General features: G+C 44.7%; 1 protein-coding gene across 1 annotated transcript; it reads left to right on the top strand.

Moving 5' to 3' along the window:
* On the top strand, positions 1–23,398 carry TNFRSF9 (TNF receptor superfamily member 9). The gene is made up of 9 exons (XM_025404396.1): positions 1–27; positions 2,201–2,353; positions 3,068–3,251; positions 4,400–4,507; positions 4,897–5,034; positions 5,449–5,515; positions 8,068–8,198; positions 9,595–9,726; positions 22,345–23,398. Exons 3-9 carry the CDS (start codon positions 3,152–3,154, stop codon positions 22,431–22,433), a joined length of 765 nt encoding a protein of 254 aa, XP_025260181.1. The 5' UTR covers positions 1–27; positions 2,201–2,353; positions 3,068–3,151; the 3' UTR covers positions 22,434–23,398.

Here is a 23,398-nt window from a genome sequence, read left to right as displayed (position 1 = left end):
CAAAGAGGGATCCCACAGATGTCACAGGTAAGATGACTCTCAGATGACCGTCAGTATTTGGGAACACATTTTGTAGGCAGCCCATGCATTTTTCTCCTTTTCTGTCATGACCTGCCCTGTGGTCACTCTGCTGATGATCGGTGTGGGAGGTAGGGAAGGAACAGTTCAAACCAGTAAGTCTGATCATTAACAATTCCTACTTTCTTGAGAACTATGTGCCAAGCATTGAGCTAAGTATTTCACGCTCATTGTCTCATTTAATCCTCACTCACGAGGAAGACCTATGATGTTACTGTACCTATAAGATGTACTTGGAAAAACGGAGTCAGGGAGGTTGAGAAATTTGCTCAAGGTTACACAACTGAGGCAGGAGAATGGGGAACATGAGGCGGGAGAGAGCAAAGTGAATAAAAATCACTGGGAACAGGTAACCCGCTCACCCGCGGGAGTGGCCAGCGGGAGACAGGCTGCCTGAGGGGAGGAAGCTCCGCAGGACCCGCTGCAGACCCAGGGCCAAGGGTCCCGCAGGAGGAAACGCGGGCGCGGTGGGGCTGGCTCCAGGCACGCGGGCCAAGGGCAGGAGGGTGGGACACGAAGCCACAAGGCTCCTTGGGTTTCTCCTCCTTCCTGTCTGCCTTCTGCTTCTGCAGCCTGATCTCCGAGTCCCTCTGCCTGCAGGCGGTGGCACAAAGGCCGCATCTCCGCGCTGTCCCCGAACCGAGTCGCTCCGCATTTTGCTGTTCTGACCCGAGAGCTCGTGCTGGGTACCGCGGGGCAGGGCGACAGCCCGAACTACTCTCGATGTCATTCCCCAGCCCACGCCTGCTCCAGCCACAGTTCCCCTGGTTTTCCTGAGGTTCTCCAGCTGCTCAGTGATAGGCAGGTTCATCTACAGCCTGGAGCATCCTCCTCCTCCTCCTCCTCCTCCTCCTCCTCCTCCTCCTCCTCCTCCTCTTCCTCCTCCTCCTCCTCCTCCTCCTCCTCCAGAAACACCTCTTTTTCCTTCTCCTCATTCTTCCTTCTCGTTCTTTCTCCTCCTCATTCTTCCTCTTCCTCCTCCCCGTCTCCTTTTGTTCTTTTCTTCTTCCTTCTCTTCCTTTTCTCTTTATTTTCCTCCTCCTCTCCCTCTTCTTTCTCCTTATCCTCCTCTTCTCTTCTTTCTTACTGTTCTTTTTTTTTCCTTCTGTTTTCTGCACTTCTGCCCTCCGCTTCCTCTTCTTCCTTTTTTTTTTTTTTTTTTTTTTTGAGGTGGAGTCTTGCTCTGTGGCCCGGGCTGGAGTGCAGTGGCGTGATCTCGGCTCACTGCAACCTCTACTTCCCAGGTTCAAGCGATTCTCTTGCCTCAGCCTCAATAGCTGGGATTACAGGGGTCCACCGCCACCCCACCCCCCACCCCCCACCTCCCCCCACCAGCTAACTTTTAGTAGAGACAGGTTTTTGCCATGTTGGCCAGGCTGGTCTAAACCTCCTGACCTCAGGTGATCCACCTACCTCAGCCTCCCAAGTGTTGGGCTTATAGGTATGAGTTACCACGCCTGGTCTCTTTCTCCTTTATTTATTTATTTTTTAAGAAAAATTGAAATCATGGTTTTCTGAAAATCCCTTCTAGCTCTCAGCTTCCCCAAATCAAGTCCTGGTCATTCACTTGCCGTGCGACTGCTGTGCTTCCCCTTTTTCCGTTTCCCTCCTTCCTAAGGGACCAGGCAGACATGGGTTCCAACCCCGCAGGCTCCCTGTCCTGTTGACGCTCCGACTCCACCTGCGGCCCCAGTTTCCTCATTTGCATAGTGTTCCCCCAGTAACAACAGCAGTCGTACAAAGTTCTAGGGTTCTTTCGAGGATAGTGTGTATTCACCACAGTGCACCTCTGACGCCTCGGACGTCGGCTGTGCTCAAGTAATGACAGCTATTGCTTTACAGTAACTGTGGAGTTAAGGGACCGCATATGGCAAAATGCTGATCATTATTTTGAAGTTGGTTTCATCCCTCTAATCTCAAATCCAGTATTTTAGGGACATGCTAAATGGTTTGTCCTGGAGAGCTGTGTTAAGGGACAAAATCCTTTTCCCTACATCAGCTATGACACATCCTGACAGTAGACAGCAGCTTCCAAGAAGCAATTTAAAGTGCCATTATCAGGCAGGGACAGGGGCTCTAGGGGATTTTGGGGTCAGCAGATGTGAAATGAACGATTTCACAGAGCTGTTACAGAGCGGTGATGGGAATTTCCTACGAGACCCCGCCCCCAGCTGAGTCATCCACTCCTGTTTGACCTGAAGTCCTCCCCCTCCTGAGCTGCAGAAGCCTGAAGACCAAGCAGTGGAAAGTTCTCCAGCAGCCCTGAGATCGCAAGGTCTGTCCATTTGGGGGAGTGGGTGGGGGCACTGAGAGGGGGTGAGGATAGAACTTTTGCTCCCTTTGCCCATTTCTAGACTTATTCTCCTTCTAATCTATAATAACTTCTCTTCAATAGCCCATTAAATAAACATCAATAACTTGGCCTGAAGAGAGTTTTTCACTCCTGAGTTTTGTTACCATACAAGCTTCACATCTCAGAACATGTCTGTGTTGAAGAAAATGTGTTAGTGAGTTGAACAGGGAGGTCTTTCCTCATGTTAGTAGTTAGGTGTTCAGCTAAAGGGGGAAGAGTGATTTTGTGACAGCTTCTTCTTGAACTGAATTGTCTGATGCCCCCGACAGATCAGATTCTGTTTGTAAGGAGTTTATTCCAGGGGCAGTAAGTAATTGGCATTATTGCTGGATGGTACTGCAAAGTACCTATGAAAGTCCCCAAAAGTTCTGGCTATTGTTATTTCCGCATTTTGGCAGAACATGATGGAAAATGCACCCTCAGACTTTGGCAAACATGCACAAAGCAGTGTGTTTAATCATGCCTGCCTTGTTGTAGTGGTTTCTATGAATTTGCTACTTTTCCATAATATTGCATCATTAATTGTTCCTGAAAAACCCTGAGTTTTCCTCTTGTAGAATTGTATAGGTAATGATTGCAAATAGATAATTTTGAAAGGAGAAACCACCTTTCCTTGGAAATGTTTACCTTTTGCAGAGTGACATTTGTGAGACCAGCTAATTTGATTAAAATTCTCTTGGAATCAGCTTTGCTAGTATCATACCTGTACCAGATTTCATCATGGGAAACAGCTGTTACAACATAGTAGCCACTCTGTTGCTGGTCCTGAACTTTGAGAGGACAAGATCATTGCAGGATCTGTGTAGTAACTGCCCAGCTGGTGAGTACCCAGTTATCATGTGCATTTGATCTGTTCTGTTGGAAGTATGGTTCAGTTAGTCTAGTAGTCAGGGCCAATGAGCTCCTTTTAAGGAAAGGAAAATGAAAATTCATTCATTTACAAATATTTATTGGATGCTACAACCTCGCTGTGTGAACACAGCAGTCATTCCACCTCTTGTGCCTTGACTTTCTCATCTGGGGATAATAAGGGAACCTGTTTTATAGGATGGCTGGGAGGATCAAATGAAGGGCTTAGAACAGTGCATGGCACATGGCAAGACTGTGGTATTTATTTGTGGCAATTATTTGTGGACTGAGCTTTCTAAATATTAGAAGAAACATTCATTTGACAAGACAGAAGTTTTTACTTACCAAAATGTAAATAAATGTTAGTTTTGTGTGTAGGACTTTGTGCTCAGACTGGGGGCATAGCAGCGAGTAAGTGGGTGGTAAAGGGCTTAACAGAGTGGGGAAAGTCAGGCGCATTTAAATTTTAGTGTAGGACATTGATGTCCTCCTGGATCCAGTCATACTCATCTCCTAGATCAATCAAGATAATAATTTTGTTTTATTCAATAGATAAAGTATTTTCTTTCTGCTGATTTATTTGTTACAATATCTGTTTTTGTTTTTTTTGTTTGTTTGTTTTTGTTTTGAGACAGAGTCTCACTCTGTCACCCAGGCTGGAGTGCAGTGGCATGATCTCAGCTCATTGCAACCTTGGCCTCCCAGGTTCAAGCAATTCTCCTGCCTCAGCCTCCCAAGTAGCTGGGATTACAGACGTGCACCACTGCGCCTGGCTAATTTTTGTATTTTTAGTAGAGACAGGGTTTCATCATGTTGGCCAGGCTGGTCTTGAACTCCTGACCTCAGTTGATCTGCCCGCCTTGGCCTCCCAAAGCGCTGGAATTACAGATGTGAGCCATTGCACCTAGCCTGTATTTTGTTATTTCTAATTCTGTGATTACACAAAGAATAATCTTGCAAATGTATCATTTTAGGGAGTCAATCAAACTAATGCCTATCACTGTGGCATCTAGAAAACTCATCATTCTTTTATAATCCTATTTTCTTGTAAACTTCAGAATGCCTTGGGTGACAATTGCCCATTGTCAAATGTGTACCATTATTGTCTGCCTTTCTTAGGTACATTCTGTGATAATAACAGGAGTCAGATTTGCAGTCCCTGTCCTCCAAATAGTTTCTCCAGCGCAGGTGGACAAAGGACCTGTGACATATGCAGGCAGTGTAAAGGTATGAGTTCAAAGATATTTTCTTCTTCTAGAAGATAGTTGGGAAGATAAGCTTTTCTTTCCTCTTTACTAACTACTCTCTTTTGAAAATCTCAAGTGTCAAAGACTCTGATTCTTCTGACAACCAGCAGGTCCAGTAAAATAATATCGGGTGACAGCAATTATTTGTGGACTGAGCTTTCTAAATATTAGAGGAAACATTCATTTGACAAGAGAGAAGTTTTTACTTATCAAAATGTAAAAATGTCGTTACGGAGATTTAAAAGTAAACTTTAAAATCACTGGGAACACCGTAGTTGAGTGAGCATGACTGTTACTGCAGAGCGTAAATTCGCTTCCTGGATTTGGAGGTCAAGTGTAATAAAACGGGGGCTGGGGGGGACTTTGTAGGTGTTTTCAAGACCAGGAAGGAGTGTTCCTCCACCAGCAATGCGGAGTGTGACTGCATTTCAGGATATCACTGCCTGGGGGCAGAATGCAGCATGTGTGAACAGGATTGTAAACAAGGTCAAGAATTGACAAAAAAAGGTACGTTTGCGCTTCTTTGATCTAGAGTAGTTTTGTGATGTAGACAAACTTAGCTTAGGTCTTGATCCTTTGAAGATAAACAGATTTGTAGAACCTTAAAGTAACAAGTGAGTATATGATATGTCATATTTTAATTAATAAAATATTTCCGTTATTTCTTCATAAATGGAAATAATTTGAAGTCAGAACATTTGTTAATTGCCAGAACCATTCATCTTCACACATTTCAGACATAGACAATACTTTATGTACAGTTAGAATAAAAACTAGCTATCTTAGGGTATTGTTTCAAGAATTATAGAATAATTTGTGCAGATTGCATTACGGTAATGACTTTATTAAGTTAATCACAGGGAAAGTTACCAAATGATGAAAATGCATCCTTTTTGTTATTGCTTTCATTTTTAACGCAAGGTTGTAAAGACTGTTGCTTTGGGACATTTAATGACCAGAAACGTGGCGTCTGTCGACCCTGGACAAAGTAGGTATCATTTCCTTTAGTTTATGGAATAAAGAATCTGGGTTAAATTTTTTGGAAGATAAGGAATGCTATCATTGAAGCTTATTTTGCACCCATCAAGTGTAGACAGAGTGTAACATACTAGGCAGCGTGGGAACACTGTGAGGTTGTAGCAACTCAATAGGCAAAGTGGGCATTTTCTCCAGAAACAGTGCCTGGTACATTTAGATCAGAATTGCCAGTGGAGGGTGGGCACGTGCAGTGGCTCACGCCTGTAATCCCAGCACTTTGGGAGGCTGAGGCAGGAGGACTGCTTGAGCCCAGGAGTTCGAAACCAGCCTGGGTGAGACCCCGTCTCTACAAAAAATCAAAAAATTTGCCAGGCATAATGGCACATGCCTATAGCCTTCCCAGCTATAGAGAAGGCTGATGAGGCAGGAGAATCACCTGAGTCTGGGAGGTTACGGCTGCAATGAGGTATGATCACACCATTGCACTCCAGAGCAGAGACCCTGTCTCAAAAGAAAGGAAAAGAATTGCCAGTGGAACTTTGCCACTGTCTGCCTCTTCTCTGTTTCCTTCTCATTCCTTTGCTGCCTGTTATCTTCTCTTGTTGATCAGCCCATCTCCATGTGCTCAATGCCAGCCCCTAGAATGATACAGAAGTAACTAATTGCTCGTTACCCTCCAAAATGTGGCACACACTTGGGCACACAAGGCCATCACAGGTGGTAAAAAGCCAGTAGTATACGAGAGAATGTGACTGTTGTTTTGTGGAACCAGAACTCACACTGTGGTCTGTGGATAGGTGCTGGTCCACACATGGCTTGTCCTGTGCCCCCGTCAACAGCGGTGTAGGGTTAGAGAGTAAGCATTTAGAAACTTTTAAGGCAAATTGGCAGAGTAATGTGGTCTGTTGACTAAGAATAAAAATTTGGGCGTTGTATTTTATATGTATTTGTTCTTTTTCCATTTGATTTTCTTACTAGAAAATCATTTTTATTATTTTACTTTGACATTTTTATTGTATTTCAAAAGTGTATTGGTTTATAACAGACTGGAAAGTGACTTTTTTGGAGAGAAAACAAAGTGTTTTAAAGCAGGAATCATGGTATCCCTCTGCTTTTGTTATTTACAATTTATCAGCATCAGAGTGGCTGACAAATGGAATCGTGATTCATAAGAAAAGTATTAACTGTTTTCTCGGACTTAGCTGAATTCTCTCTTTGGAAAGTGGTTTTTTTAAAAAGGTCTGTTTTGTTTGTTTGTTTGTTTGTTTGTTTTGAGATGGAGTTTCACTCTTCTTGCCCAGGCTGGAGGGCAATGGCGCGGTCTCGCCTCACTGCAACCTCCACCTTCCAGGTTCAAGCAATTCTCCTGCCTCGGCCTCCGGAGTAGCTTGGATTACAGGTGCACGCCACCACGCCTGGCTAATGTTTTTGTATTTTTAGTAGAGATGGGGTTTCACTATGTTAGCCAGGCTGGTCTTGCACTCCTGACCTCAAGTGATCCACCCACCTTGGCTTCCCAAAGTGCTGGGATTCCAGGCGTGAGCCACCGTGCCCGGCTGGAAAGTGGCTTTTTAAAAAAAGTCTTTCAATACAAATTTTTCAGAGTTGTTAAGTGAGTCTGCGTGGAAGAGTGGGTTTAATCTGGCTCTGAAGGATGGTGGATTTGGGGTCAGTAAAGGGACGAGGGAAAGGCGTAACAAGAACAGCCAACAATGATGGCGGTAATGGTGATGATGATGATGATAGCTGCCATTTACTCAGCGTGTCAGACGTGCAAGAGTGTGTCACTGACTCTCGCTCGTTTGTTCTTTGAAACAGTTCTGGCAGCACATACAATCCTAATTTTGCAGATGAGAAAACTGAGGCTTAGGGAGGTTTCATTTTTCTTTTCTTTTCTTTCTGAGACAGCATCAAACTCCTGGGTTCAAGTGATCAGCCTGGAACTCCTGGGTTCAAGTGATCCTCCCACCTCAGTCTCCTGAGTAGCTGGGACCACAGGCATGCACCACCAGCTAATTTTTTTTGGTTTGTTTTTTAATTTTTGTAGAGATGGGGTCTTGCTATGTGACTCAGGCTAGTCTCCAACGCCTGGTCTCAAGTGATCCTCTGGCCTCAGCCTACCAAAGTGTTGGGATTGCAGGCATGAGCCACCGTGCCTGGGCTACAGAGATTTCTTAACTTGCCCAAGGTCATTCTGGAAAGCAGCAGACCCAGGGCTCAAACCCCGGTTTGCCTGATGCCAGTGCCAGACCTGTTAACCCTATGCTGGCCTTCATCCGTGCCAGAGATGGTCAAGTCTGATTAAGAAACTGGGGGTGAGAGACTAACCAGGCAAAACAGCCTGAACTAAGCTGTCACCGAACAGAAGGAAGCCATGGAAAGCTGCAGGGAGCCAGATAGTCAAGTGGAAGTTTCTCAAAATATCTTTGCATCGCCTTCGAACCCAGACCCATATATCTTTTTCACTAGGCTACTTCATTGGGTAAAAACTGACAAAGTTTTAAATCAGAATCGTCTGGACCTAAGTTAATTATTTAAACTCTTTTCATTGAACTGTCTAAGCTGTTCTTTGGATGGAAAGTCTGTGCTTGTGAATGGGACGAAGGAGAGGGACGTGGTCTGCGGACCATCTCCAGCCGACCTCTCTCCAGGAGCATCCTCTGCGACCCCGCCTGCCCCTGCGAGAGAGCCAGGTAGCTGGGCTATGCCATTCAATCAAAGTGTATATCTTATGGCGATTCCAGATGGTATCTAAATCGCCCCAATATCATGATGTCTCACATCTCCACCTACAACAGGCACCGCCCATGTGCATTCCTTCCTGAATCCTGCCCTCAGGGACCCAGCAGGTTCCTTCCCAGGCATTTGTTATTCAGTCTGAGATACACATTTGTAAGCAGTGCCAGAGGACACTTCACCCAGATAGTCTATATCTTTATCAATGCCAAGGAAAGGGGATTATAAGGTCCCATATTTTCTTTTCTTTTTTTTTTTTTAAGAGAGTTCCTTACTCTGTGCCAGGCTGGAGTGCAGTGGCGTGATCTTGGCTCACTGCAACCTCCACCTCCTGTGCTCAACCAATCCTCCCACCCTAGCCTCCCCAGTAGCTGGGACTGTAGGCACCCACCACCACACCTGGCTAATTTTTGTTTTTTGGTGTGTTTTTTTGGTAGAGTCGGGGTCTTGCTATGTTGCCCAGGCTGCTCTCAAACTCCTGGGCTCAAGCAATCCTCCTGCCTTGGCCTCCCAAAGTGTTGGGATTACAGGCATGAGCTGCCGCGTCTGGCCCCTGGGTCCCATATTTTCTATGTGCTAGAAAGGATAAACTGCTTAATTTTTGTGGCCTCTAGGAAAACTATTACGTTTCTTTCTTTTTTTTTTTTTTTTTTTTGAGACAGAATCTCTGTCACCCAGGCGGGATCTTGGCTCACCACAACCTCCGCTTCCCAGGTTCAAGTGATTCTTCTGCCTCAGCCTCCTGAGTAGCTGGGATTACAGGTGCCCACCCACCACGGTGCCCGCCTAAGTTTTGTATTTTTGGTAGAGATGGAGTTTCTCCATGTTGGCCAGGCTGGTTTCAAACTCTTGACCTCAGTTGATCTGCTCACCTCGGCTTCCCAAAGTGCTGGGATTGCAGGCGTGAGCCATCGCCCAGCCATTCAGTTTCTTTTTTTCTTTTCTTTTTTTTTTTGAGATGGAGTCTCGCTCTGTTGCCCAGGTTGGAGTGTGGGGGCACCATCTCAGCTCACCGCAAACTCCGCCTCCCGGGTTCAAGCGGTTTTCCTGCCTCAGCCTCCCAAGTAGCTGGGATTACAAGTGCCTGCCACCACTGTGTTGGCCAGGCTGGTCTTGAACTCCTGACTGTAAGTGATCCTTCTGCCTCGGCCTTCCAAAGTATCAGGATTACAGGCATGAGCCACCATGTCTTGCCTTTTTAAAAGTTTTCCAAGTTTACTCCATTAGCAGGTTGGAGATGCCCAAGGCTCTGATTCTTCTCATGCTTAGGAGTTTACCAGTGTAAATATACACATGGGTGTATGAGTGTCCATACATTTCTGCATGCGTTTCTCCTTTTGCTGTGTTTTGCAGGACACTCTCCGCAGATCATCTTCTTTCTTGCGCTGACTTCGACTGTGGTACTCTTCCTGCTGTTCTTCCTCGTGCTCCGTTTCTCTGTTGTTAAACGGAGCAGAAAGAAACTCCTGTATATATTCAAACAACGTAAGATTAACGTAATCATATTAGAGCTCTGGCAAAGCAAGGCTTTTTATAATAGAAAGGAAAAGATGATTCTTTAAAAAATTCTAGAAATGAGGTTCATATAGCCCGGTGGTTATCAAGCAGGGGCAATTTCGTCCCTGGGAGTATTTGGTGGCGGTGGTGGTGGTGATTAGGGTGATTAGGTGGTGATTGGCATCTAGTGAGTAGAGGCCAGTGATGCTGCTAAACTCCTACCATGCACGGGACAGCCTCCCAGCAAAGAGTGATGCTGCCTAAATGTCAACAGTGCTGAGGTGGAGAAAGCTTGCGTATAGAAGAGCACACCTCGGTTCTAGAAAAATGTCAGATTTAAATATGCTGCAGCCTTGGATTATTGTGTGTGTGTGTGTGTGTGCGTGCGCGTGCATGTGTGCGTGCCTGTGTGTGCGTGTATGTGTGTATGTGTGCGTGCATGTGTGTGCGTGTATGTGTGTGTGTGCGTGCCTGTGTGTGCGTGTATGTGTGTATGTGTGCGTGCATGTGTGTGCGTGTGCATGCGTGTGTGTGTGTGTGTGCATGTGTGCGCGTGTGTGTGTGTGTGTAAGTGCGTGTAGAGGACACTGGCAAATAAGAATCAGAAAACCATGTTGTCCCCATGTCCCTCTGGTTGATAAACTGGTTTAAAATGAGTTTAGACCCCTATTTGAGGAAGGCAGAGAGAACAAAGAGGGAGTTTGAAGGGGGTTTAACAAATGGATTATTACAGCACCAGTATGGATTACATGAAAAATTTCAATAATGAATTTCATTCATTCATTTGTCCAACAAGGTATTATTTCTATAAGGTATTCAGCAAGTGCCTGGCACAGAGTCAGCACCCACTAGACAAAAGCCATTGATATTTATTTGAAAAAGTATATAGATGGAAGGCAACCTGTTTTTTGTCTTCGTGAAGAATAGAACGAGACATAACAGGCTTAATAAGACTTAATGAGAGGGATATAATAGAAGGAGCTTTTTGAGAGCAAAATTTTAACCCAGAACACCATATAAGACCAGAATGTGTCTATTTGTAGGTTGTTAAAAATATATGTGCAGGAACAGCATTTGTAAAGTTATTTTTTTTCTTTTTCTTTTTTTTTGGAGACGGAGTTTCACCCTTGTTGCCCAGGCTGGAGTGCAATGGCGCAATCTCGGCTTACCGCAACCTCCATTCACTGCAACCTCCTCCTCCCGGGTTCAAGCGATTCTCCTGCCTCAGCCTCCCTAGTAGCTGGGACTACGGGCATGCATCACCATGACCAGCTAATTTTGTATTTTTAGTAGAGACGGGGTTTCTCCATGTTGGTCAGGGTGGTCTTGAACTCCCGACCTCAGATGATCCACCCGCCTCGGCCTCCCAAAATGCTGGGATTATAGGTGAGAGCCACTGCGCTCGGCCAGTAAAGTCTTATCTAATAAATTATGCTAATTTATTTAAAGCCTCTTTTTAAAGCAATATAGAACTTTTTTACATTGTGACCTATATCGAAAAAAGGCATAAATGCAAAGTTTAACAAATTGTCGTAAATGAACATCCAAATAACTCTACCAGGATCAAGAACTGGAACATAACCCATTCCTGAAGCCCTGGGCTGCCTTTTCTAGATCACAGCCTTCCTTGCCCACTAGTGCTAACCACATCTAGACTTGTATGGTATTAACTTCCTTTTGCTATAGTTTTGCTACCCAACAACACAGTTTTATCAGGCTGCTGTGAACTTCATACAATAGAATCACACTGTGTTTTCTGTATCTTGCTCCTTCTTTCAACGTTGTGTCATGAAGATTCATCCACGTTGAGTTCATCTTTAGTTGATTTCCATTGTTGCACACTCTTTTATTGAATGATGACATTGTTGTTTACCCATTCTAATATTGATGGACAGTGGGATCACTTCCAGCTTGGGGTTATTACACGCAATGACATTTGAATATTTTTGTCCGTGTATCTCAGCACACGTAAACACGTGTTTCTGGTTTGGTTGTGTTTTTAAACCTAGGAATAACATTGCTGAGCTAGAAGGAATGTGTATCTTGCTCTTGAATATGCCAAACTGTTTTCCAAAATGATTGGACCCCATTTACACTCCCCTGGTAGTAATGATGTTCTTTTTACTCCACATCCCCTGATAACTCTTGGCATCATCGGACTATTTTTATCGATATGGTGGGCGGATAGTCGTATCTCATCGTGCTTTTAACTTACACTTCCTGGTTGCTAGTGAGGTTAGATGCCTTTTCATGTTATTTTGGCTATTTCCTCTTTAGTGAAGGGCCTGATCAAGTCTTTTGAGTATTTTCTCATAGGATTGTCTGTCCTCTTCTTACGTATAGGAAGTTTTTAGTCTGCTGTTCATGAGCTGCAAATATCTTTTCCTATTCTGTGGTTTGCTCTTTCATTCTCTTTTTGAGGTCTACACCTCCAATTTAAACCTCTATGCTCTCACTTAAGCCTGATTTCGGTTTTGTCTTTTGTTTTTTTGAGACACGGTCTACTGTGTCACCCAGGCTGAAGTGCAGTGGTGTGATCACAGCTCACTGCAGCCTCGAACTCCAGAGCTCAAGCAATCTCCTGCCTCGGCCTACTAAATAGCTGGGACTATAGGTGCATACTACAACACAGAGCAAATTTTTAATTGATTTTTTTTTTTTTTTTTGTGGAGACGGGGTCTCGCTATGTTGTCCAGGCCAGTCTTAAACTCCTCGGCTCAAGTGGTCCTCCCACCTCGGTTTCCCAAAGTGCTGGACTTAATCCTGATTTAAAGGACTACCTCTGCAACAAAGTTCCATCCACACCCCAGACTGCAACAAAGTTCTTTAGAAAATGCTTTTCAAAAGTATTTATGAGTAATTAGTGAGTTTCAGTGGAACCGTAATCCATTTTTTAAAAGTTTTTAGGACACTCCCTGGTGGTCCAGTGGTTAGGATTCGGCGTTCACCGTCGCAATCTGGGTTCGATTCCCAGTCAGGGAAGTCCTCCTTCTGGCTGGGTGCTGTGGCTCACACCTGTAATCCCAGCACTCTGGGGGGCCGAGGCAGGCAGATCACCTGAGGTCAGGAGTTCAATACCAGCCTGGCCATGGTGAAACCCCGTCTCTACTAAAAATACAAAAAATTAGCCAGGCGTGGTGGTGGGTGCCTGTAATCCCAGCTACTCGGGAGGCTGAGACAGGAGAATCGCTTGAACCTGGGAGGCGGAGGTTGCAGTGAATGGAGATTGCGCCACTGCACTCCAGCCTGGGCAACAAGAGCGAAACTCTGTCTCAAAAAAAAAAGTTTTTAGGTCATTTAAAAGAAATTTTGATTTTGACATAATTATAGATTCACAGGAATTTGCCAAGACAGGTACATCTCTCATGCCATTTCTGGGTTCCATCCTCCAGTGCAATGGCAAAGCAGGAAATTGACGTTGGCATGGTGTGTGTGTGTACTTTGTCCCTTTGTCACACATGTGAAATCGTATAACAACCAACACAATAAAATCAGAACTTTCCATCACCGCCAAGATCTTCTCCCACTACTCCTTTCTAGTCAGGTGCTCTCCCTCTCCCCACCATCCCCTGGCAACCACTTATCTGTCTTCCATCTCTATACTTTTGTTATTTACGGAATATTGTATAAATAGAATCATACAGCACGTGTCAAGCTAAATCACAGACAGAGAAAGAGGCTCTCTAAAAGATTATGGTATTTTTTTCAGGAGTAGCATTGCAGTGGGAATATGATGGGTGTATTCAGGGAGGTAAAGGTGACAAGAGTTTTTAAAAGAAAAAATGAGGGGCCGAGCGCAGCGGCTCATGCCTGTAATCCCAGCACTTTGGGAAGCCGAGGTGGGTGGACCACCTGAGGTCAGGAGTTCGAGACCAGCCTGGCCAACATGGTGATACCCCATCTCAACTAAAAATACAAAAAGTTAGCCCAGTGTGGTGGCACGTGCCTGTAATCCCAGGTACTCGGGAGGCTGGGGCACGAGAATTGCTTGAACCTGGGAGGCAGAAGTTTCAGTGAGCTGATATTGCGTCCTGCACTCCAGCCTGGGTGACAGAGCAAGACTCTGTCTCAAAAAAAGAAAAAAGAAAAACTGAGGAGGATTACGTAAGTTATTTTGAAACAATGATCCTTTGCTACAAAGAGCAATACCCGCAGAAGTATTTTTTTGTGTAAGACACGGTAGCCTTTGTGCAAGGCTGTGGTTTCTGCAGTCTTGTGATAGTTGTTTTTATCAGGCATGCACGCATAAGAAACCCTCTTCATGGCCTTCCCTGGCTCCGTTTGTCAGAGTTTTTAAAAAAAATTTGAGACAGAATCTCCATGTGTCGTTCAGGCTGGAGTTCAGTGGTGTGATCTCCGCTCGCTGCAACCTCCGCCTCCTGGGTTCAAGCGATTTTCGTGCCTCAGCCTCCTGAGTAGCTGGGATCACAGGCAGCCGCCACCATGCCTGGCTATAGTAGAGACGAGATTTTGCCATGTTAGCCAGGCTGGTCTTGAACTCCTGGCCTCGTGTGATCTGCCTGCCTCGGCCTCCCAAAGTGCTGGGATTACAGGCGTGAGTCACCATGCCCAGCCCATTTGTCAGGGTTTTGACACAAGTTACTCCATTTTGATTCTGACAACTTTCACAAACGTGAACTTTTTTAAGATTTTGCTTTTTCACTCAGCAGAATGCCCTTGATATTCATCCAAGTTGCTGTGTGTTTCAATGATTCGTTCTTTTTCCTTGCTGAATAGTATTCCACGATACGCTTGTGCCACAGTTTGTTTTACCATGCACCCATTAAAAGATATTTTGTTTGCTTTTTATTTTGACTATTACATATAAAGCTGCGAGGAATAATTATGTACAGTTTTTGTGTGGGCATGTATTTTTGTATCTCTATGAGAAATACTCAGGAGTGCAATTCCTGGGCTATACGTTTGGTGCTTGTTTAGTTTTTAAGAAGTTGCCAGCTGGGCACGGTGGCTCAAGCCTGTAATCCCAGCACTTTGGGAGGCCGAGACGGGCGGATCACAAGGTCAGGAGATCGAGACCATCCTGGCTAACACAGTGAAACCCCGTCTCTACTAAAAAATGCAAAAAAACTAGCCGGGCGAGTTGGCGGGCGCCTGTAGTCCCAGCTACTCGGGAGGCTGAGGTAAGAGAATGGCGTAAACCCGGGAGGCGGAGCTTGCAGTGAGCTGAGATCTGGCCACTGCACTCCAGCCTGGGCGACAGAGCGAGACTCCGTCTCAAAAAAAAAAAAAAAAAAAAAAGAAGTTGCCAAACTGTTTTCCAGAGGAAGCATATCATTTTACATTCTCATCGGAGTTTTTCTGCATCCTTGCTCGCATTTTGCATTGCCTCAATTTTTATTTCAGCTGTTCTAATAGGTGTGTAGTGACATCTCATTGGGGCTTTAATTTGCATTTCCCTTATGGGTGGACATCTTTTCATATGCTTATTTTCCATTTTTGTGTCTTCTTCAGTGAAGTGTTTTTCAGGTCTTTCGCCTATTTTGTTTTTTTTTGTTTTGTTTTTTTTTTTTTTTTGAGACAGAGTCTCGCGCTGTGTCACCCAGGCTGGAGTGCAGTGGCGCGATCTCGGCTCACTGCAAGCTCCGCCTCCCAGGTTCACGCCATTCTCCTGCCTCAGCCTCCGAGTAGCTGGGACTACAGGCGCCCGCCACCACGCCCGGCTAGTTTTTTGTATTTTTAGTAGAGACGGGGTTTCACCATGTTAGCCAGGATGGTCTCGATCTCCTGACCTCGTGATCCTCCCGCCTCGGCCTCCCAAAGTGCTGGGATTACAGGCTTGAGCCACCGCGCCCGGCCTCTTTCGCCTATTTTGTAGTTGGATTATTTGTTTTACTGTTGAGATCCAAGAGTTCTTTATGTTTCCCAGATAGGAGTCCTTTGGCATATATATGATTTATAAATATTTTCTCCCAGTCAGTAGCTTGCCTTTTCATCCTCTTCACGGGCTCTTCCACAGAGAAAAGCTACTTAATTTTGATGAAGTCCAAATTATGGGTTTTTTCATTGATGGAGTCATGTCTAAGAATTCTTCATTAAGTCCCGGGTCTCAAAGATTTAGATTTTTTTTCCTCTGTCTCTTATAACTTTTACAATTTTTTATTTCATATTTAAATCTTGATTTTTTTTTTTTTTTTTTTTCTGAGACAGGGTCTCTGCTTTGTCACCCAGGCTGGAGTGCACTGGTGTGATCATGGCTTACTGCAGCCTCCACCTCCTGGGCTCAAGTGATCCTCCCTCCTTGGCCTCCCAAGTAGCTGGGACTACAGGAGTGTGCCACCACTTGCCACAGACCTATTGGACTGAACAAAGTGGGGAGAACGTGGGAATAAAAGACAAGAGACAAAAGAGTATATTTGGAAGAAGGAGTCAAGGGTAACCTTGCGTCTAGTGGACAAAGGCCCTGAACTTTACACAGCCCACTGTATTTATTAGGCAAAAGAGATAGCGAGAAAGCGGGGATGATTGTCCTGTCGGTAATTGTCAGTTGGCCATTTGGTGTTTGGTTCACAGCAGACTTGAGAGACTGCATCCTTTGAACAATGGGTGCTAGATTTCTCAATAGATAACTTCGAGGAGCCAGGGAATGATGTCCCTCCGCAAACCTTTTGGTGGCAGGGCAGTGTGAGTTTGCTCACATCTTGCATTTAAACACTTTGCTGTTTGATCATATAGCCTCCAGCGGAATGTTGAGTTGGTCATGTCTCACGGCTTCGGCTCCCTGCATGCCTGGGTAATTTTTTATTTATTTATTTATTTTGAGACAGAGTCTCACTATGTTGCCCAGGCTGGTCTTGAACTCCTGGCCTCAAACAATCCTCCTGCCTTGACCTCCCAAAGTTCTGGGATTACAGGTGTGAGCCACTGTGCCCAGCCTTGATTCGTTTTAAATTTTTCGTATAAGGTGTGAGAGGTTTTAGCCAAGTCTTTTGTTGTTGTTGTTGTTTTTGGCCTAGGGGTGTCCAATTGCTCTAGCATCACTAGTGGAAAACATTAGTCTTCTTTCATTGTAGCTTTGTCAAAAGTAAGTTGGCTGCAATTACGTGGGGCTATCTGGTTTCCCTCTTCTGTTCCACTGATCCATGTGTTTCTTCCTCTGCCGATACCACACAGCCTTGATTACTGTGGTTATCCATAAACACTGAAATTGGGTAGAGGGTGGTAGTTTCTCCCGCTTTATTATTTCGTTTCAGAATTGTTTTATCTATTCTAGTTCCTTTGCGTTTCCACATACATTTTAGGATAATATCTATATCTACAAAAAGCTGGCTGGGATTCTGATAACAGTTGTGTTAAATCTGCATATCAGTTTGGGGCGAATTGACATCTTTACTATGTGAAGTACAGTCACGTATCACTTAACGACAGGGGTACGTTCTGAGAAATGTGTTGTTAGGTGATTTCGTTGTTGTGTGAACATCATAGAGGGCACTTAGGCAAACCTAGACAGTACAGCCTACCATACACCTAGGCTGGATGGTATAGCCTGTCGCTCCTGTGCTACAAACCTGTAGGGCATGTGACTGTACCGAATACCATAGGCAACTGTAACATAATGGTATTTGTGTGGCTAAACATACCTAAGCACAGAAGAGGTACCATGAAAATAATATGATTTTTGCCAGGCACGGTGGCTCACATCTGTAATCCCAACATTTTGGGAGACCAAGGTGGGCAGATCACCTGAGGTCAGGAGTTCGAGACCAGCCTGGCCAACATGGCAAAACCCTGTTTCTACTAAAAATACAAAAATTAGCTGGGCGTGGTGGCAGCTAATTCCAGCTACTCGGGAGGCTGAGGTGGGAGAACCCCTTGAACCTGGGAGGCAGAGGTTGCAGTGAGCCGTGATCGCACCACTGCACTCCAGGCTGGGCAACAGAGTGAGACTCCATTAAGAATGGGGCCACACGGCAGGAGGAGAGTGGTGGGCGAGCGCGTGAAGCTTCCTCTGTATTTATAGCCGCTCCCCATCACTTGCATTACCGCCTGGTCTCCGCCTCCCGTCACGTCAGCAGCAGCATTAGAGTCTCATAGCAGCATGAATCCTATTGTGAGCTGGGCACGGGAGGGATCTGGGTTGGGGCTCCTTAAGAGAATCTAGTGTCTGATGATCTGTCCCTGTCTTCCATCACCCTTAGATGGGACTGTCTAGTTGCAGGAAAACAAGCTCAGGCTCCCACTGATTCTACATTATGGGGAGTTGTATAATTACTTCTTTATATATTACAATGTAATAATAATAGGAATAAAGTGCACAATAAATGTAATGTGCTTAAATCATCCCGAAACCATCCCACCACCCAGTCCATGGAAAAATTGTCTTCCACCAAACTGATCCCTCTTGCCAAAAAGGCTGGGGACCTCTGCTGTATATGACTGTAGTCTTATAAACACTGTACACTTAAGCTAAACTAAATTTATTTAAAATGTTTTCTTTCTTCAGTAATAAAGTAACCTTAGCTTACTGTAACTTTTAACTTCATAAACTTTAATTTAATTTTTTTTATTTTTATTTTTTTAATTTTTTTTTTTGAGGCACAGTCTGCTGCCCAGGCTGGAATGCAGTGGCAAGATCTTGGCTCACTGCAGCCTCCACCTCCCGGGTTCAAGTGATTCTCCTGCCTCAGCCCCCCAAGTAGCTGAGACTACAGGCAGCTGCCACCACGCCTGGCTAATTTTTGTATTAGAGATGGGGTTTCACCATGTTGGCCAGGCTGGTCTCGAACTCCTGAGCTCCGGTAATCTGCCCACCTCGGCCTCCCAAAGTGCTGGGATTACACGCATGAGCCATCACACCCAGCCTATAAACTTAAAAACAATTTTTTAAACTTTTTGACTCTTTTGTAATAACTCTTAGCTTAAAACACAAGCACATTATACAGCTATACAAACATATTTTCTCTTTATTTCCTTACTCTATAAACTTATCTATTTAAAAGTTTTTAAATTGTTTTTTACTTTTTAAACTTTTTTGTGAAAAACTAAGACACAAACACACATATTAGCCTAGACCCACACAGAGTTGGTGTCTGCCACCTCCACATCTTGTCCCACTGGAAGATCTTCAGGGCAAAACCATGCATGTAGCTGTCATCTCCTATGAGAACAATGTCTTCTTCTGGAATATCTGGAATACCTCCCAAAGGACCTGCCTGAGGCTGTTTTACAGTTAACTGGTTTTTTATTTGTTTGGTTGGTTTTTGTTTGTTTTTTTTGAGACAGAGTCTTGCTCTGTTGCCCCGGCTAGAATGCAATGGGGTGGTCTCGGCTCACTGCAACCTCTGCCTCCTGGGTTCAAGAGATTCTCCTGTCTCAGCCTCCCAAGTAGCTGGGATTACAGGTGCATGGCACCACGCCCGGCTAATTTTTTGTACTTTAGTAGAGACGGGGTTTCACTGTGTGGCCCAGGCTAATCTCGAACTCCTGAGCTCAGGCAATCCACTGCCTTGGCCTCCTAAAGTGCTGGGATTACAGGTGTGAGCCACCACACCTGGCCTTAACTGGTTATGTGTGTGTGTGTGTGTGTGTGTGTATGTGTGTGTGTGTGTGTGTGTGTGTGTAATATACTCTAACTATAAAAAGTATGATATAGTAAGTCCATAAACTACTAACATATTCATTGTTATTATCAAGTATTATGTGCCGTACATAATTGCATATGCTACACTTTATACAACTGGCAGCTCAGTAGGTTTTTTACATGAGTATCACCACAAACGTGAGCAGTGAGCAGTGCTGCAGTGTTATGATGGTTGGATATTACGAGGCAACAGGAACTTTTCAGCTCCACTATAATCTTATGGGACCACGATCATATATGCGGTCTGTTTTCGACCAAAACATCGTTTTACGCTGTATGACTGTATTCCAATGCACAAGCATGGTATGTCTCTCCATTTATTTATATATTTTAAAATGTCTTTCACAGCATTTTATAGTTTTCACTATACAAGTTCTGTATGCGTTTTGTTAGATTTAGGCCTAAGGAAAAAAAAATTTTTTTGAAGACACGGTCTTGCTTGCTGTATTACCCAGGTTGGAGTGCAGTGGCATGATCACGGCTCACTGCAGCCTCAACCTCCTGGGCTCAAGTGATCCTCCCACCTCAGTCTCCAGAGTAGCTGAGACCACTGGCATGTGCCACCACCCCTGGCTAATTTTTAAATGTTTTGTAGAGACAGGGCCTTGCTGTGTTACCAAAGATGGTCTAGAACTCCTGGACTCAAGCAATCCTCCTGCCTTGGCCCCCATAGTACTGGGATTACAGGCGTGAGCCCGCACGCCCAGTTTCTAGATCTAATTTAGGTCTTGTATTTTCTCAGGGTTCCTCTGACATCACTCTAGGGAAGGAGGGAGGATGAGCAGCTTGTTACAGCCAGGCAGGGGTGGAGGAAGTTTGGGTTCTGCGCTATACCTCCTGGAGGGTGAGCGTCTCCTTTTTATTACTAGACATGTGGGAGTTCCGGCTCCCACTAGGCCTCCTCTGACACCACCCCAGGAAGGACAGGGAGATGAGGCTTAATCCACGGAGGGGGAGGAAGTTCAGGTTCTCTACCCAGTCTTTCCTGGTGGGCTTGCAGGTGGAGCCACTGTGTTTTTTGTGGTGTTTTGTTAGAATTGAGTGGTTATTGTCTAGAAGGTTTTGAGCCAGGCGCAGTGGCTCATGCCTGTAATCTCAGCACTTTGGGAGGCCGAGGCAAGCAGATCATAAGGTCAGGAGTTCAAGACCAGCCTGGCCAATATGGTGAAACCCCATCTCTACTAAAAATACAAAAATTAGCGGGCGTGGTGGGGGGTGCCTGTAGTCCTAGCTACTCGGGAGACTGAGGCAAGAGAATCACTTGAACCCAAGAGGTGGAGGTTGCAGTGAGATGAGATTGCGCCACTGCACTCCAGTCTGGGTGACAGAGAGAGAGTCCGTCTCAAAAAAAAAAAAAAAAAAAGAAAAAAAAAAGAAGCTTTTAGTCTTGCTCTGCTGCCCCTTTCCTAGTCTCACAACTAGGGAGTACGAACTCTTCTTAGTCTTTTTTGTGTGTGTTTTTTGAGATGGAGTCTTGCTCTGTTACCCAGGCTGGAGTGCAGTGGTGCAATCTCAGCTCACTGCAACCTCCGCCTCCCAGGTTCAAGCGATTCTCCTGCCTCAGCCGCTTGAGTAGCTAAGATTACAGGTGTGCGCCACCACGCCCAGCTAATTTTTGTGTTTTTACTAGAGACAGGGTTTCGCCATGTTGGCCAGGCTGGTCTCGAACTTCTGACCTCAGATGTTCTGCCTGCTTTGGCTTCCCACAATGCTTGGATTACAGATGTGAGGCACCACACCTGGCCTCTTCTTGGTTTTTGTTTTGCTTTGTCCATACTATTGGCATTTTTAGGTTGCTGCTTCTCTGGTTCCCAGTCAGAGGGAAACGAGGCAGAAAGAAGCCCATTGCCTTGTTGTTTCTTGGGTCCGGAGATCATGACCCCATTGGCCTTCCTCTCTCTGCCTTTTGGAGAGGTTTCAGCAGGACTCAGCAGGACAAATACGGAAAGCATGACATCTCAGTCTTCCCAGAAGAGATCTCCATTTTGAAATTCATCTTCGGATCAATTTCAAAAGACATCCCGTTGGTATTTCTGAACATCTTGCCAGTTTTTCATAAGTTCTAGGAGATGGTGTGGTTATTTGGGTTGGGTTATTTTTTTATAGCAACAAGCATGTGAACTTGGGGTAGGACTTTTTGACTTGCTTGTCTGTAAATAAATACCTGCTTGGGATTGAAAAACTGCTGAGCAGTAACATAAATACTTCACTAACATGTAAAAGAGAGCCCGGCAGCTCATGCGCAGATCAGTTCTTGGTTCCTAACGATGGAAGTCGTGGGGATACCTCCACACTCTTGGAGTCATAGCATTGTGTTCCAAAGAAACCATCGGATCTCGAATCTACGTAACCCTCAAGACGAAAATATGTGCTGCTGAATTGAAACTAGAGCTATGATTGGGATATGGCTAATATTTTATGCTTTAGTGATTCATGCTAATGACTTTTTTTTAGCTAATGTAGAAAATAAAGAAAATAGTTCTTAAAGACCAGTAAAAATATTTGGTCAATGGAAACAAATGTCAAATAATCTCCAGATGAAGTTCATCCTTGCTGTTACCTCTCTTGTGGATGTTTGTTAAAAGTATTATTATTATTATTATTATTATTTTTGAGACAGAGTTTCGCCATTGTCACCCAGGCTGGAGTGCAATGACGCAATCTCGGCTCACTGCAACCTCCGTCTCCCGGGTTCAAGCGATTCTCCTGCCTCAGCCTCCCCAGTAGCTGGGATTACAGGCACCCGCTACCACGCCCGGCTAATTTTTGTAGTTTTAGTGGAGATGGGGTTTTGCTATGTTGGCCAGGCTGGTCTCGAACTCCTGACCTCAAGTGATCTGCCCACCTCGGTCTTCCAAAGTGCTGGGATTACAGGCGTCAGCCACTGCGCCTGGCTGAGTTTGTTAAAATTAAAAGGGAGAATGTCTGCAGCTGTAATTTATGGAAAATAAGTGTTAAGTGATTCAAATAGACAACAAAATATATGTATCTTTAAAAATTTTTTTTAGCATTTGTGAGACCGGTACAAACCACTCAAGAGGAAGATGGATGTAGCTGCCGATTTCCAGAAGAAGAAGAAGGAGGATGTGAATTGTGAAATGGAAGTCGATAGGGCTGTTGGGACTTCCTTGAAAAGAAGCAAGGAGATATGAGTCATCTCACTATCACAGCTTTCAAAATCAAGAACACCATCCTACAAATACCCAGGATTCCCCCAACACATGTTCTTTCCTCAGTGCCAACGAGTTGGCCTTTAAAAACACACCACTTCCTTTTTTTTTTTTTTTTTTGGACAGGGTCTCACTCTGTCACCCAGGCCGGAGTGCAGTGGCACCATCACGGCTCTCTGCAGCCTTGACCTGCGGGAGCTCACGTGATCCTCCTGCCTCAGTCTCCTGAGTAGCTGGAACTATAAGGAAGAACCACCACACCTGACTAACTGTTCTGTTTTTTGTTTTGGTAGAGAAGGCATTTCGTCATGTTGTCCAGGCTGGTTTCATACTCCTAGGCTCACTTTGGCCTCCCAAAGTGCTCGGATTACAGACATGAGCCGCCATGCCTGGGCAAAATAATGCACCACTTTTAACAGAACAGACAGATGGGGCCAGAGCTGGTGATAAAAAAGCATTTTCTAGATACCACTTAACAGGCTTGAGCTAGTTTTTTTGAAATCCAAAGAAAATCATAGTTTAAATTCAATTATGTAGGCCAGTGGTCCAACTACAATGATAGTCAAAATCAGTGCAGGTTTGTGTTTTGGTGCTAATATGACATATGACAGTAAGCCACAAGGTGCAGTAAGTGCCCCAACTAAACTTCCCATTGGTTCTGTCATGTAACATGACATGCTCCACCGTCAGGGGAGTATGAGGAGACTGCCTGACTCTGCGGTCAAGAGCAAAAAACCTCAGGTCTGGAGGAAGTTTTGGAAAGAGTTCAAGTGTCTGCATATCCTCTACACCTTCTGCCTTTGTCCTGCTCCCTTTTAAGCCAGGTTATATTCTAAAAATTCTTAACTTTTAACATAATATTTTATACAAAAGCCAATAAATGAACCACATA

Source organism: Theropithecus gelada, chromosome 1 (assembly GCF_003255815.1).
Source record: "Theropithecus gelada isolate Dixy chromosome 1, Tgel_1.0, whole genome shotgun sequence".
NCBI classification, from domain to species: domain Eukaryota; kingdom Metazoa; phylum Chordata; class Mammalia; order Primates; family Cercopithecidae; genus Theropithecus; species Theropithecus gelada.
The sequence above is the reverse complement of the archived record's forward strand: the minus strand, read 5'-3'. Positions and strand labels throughout refer to the sequence as shown.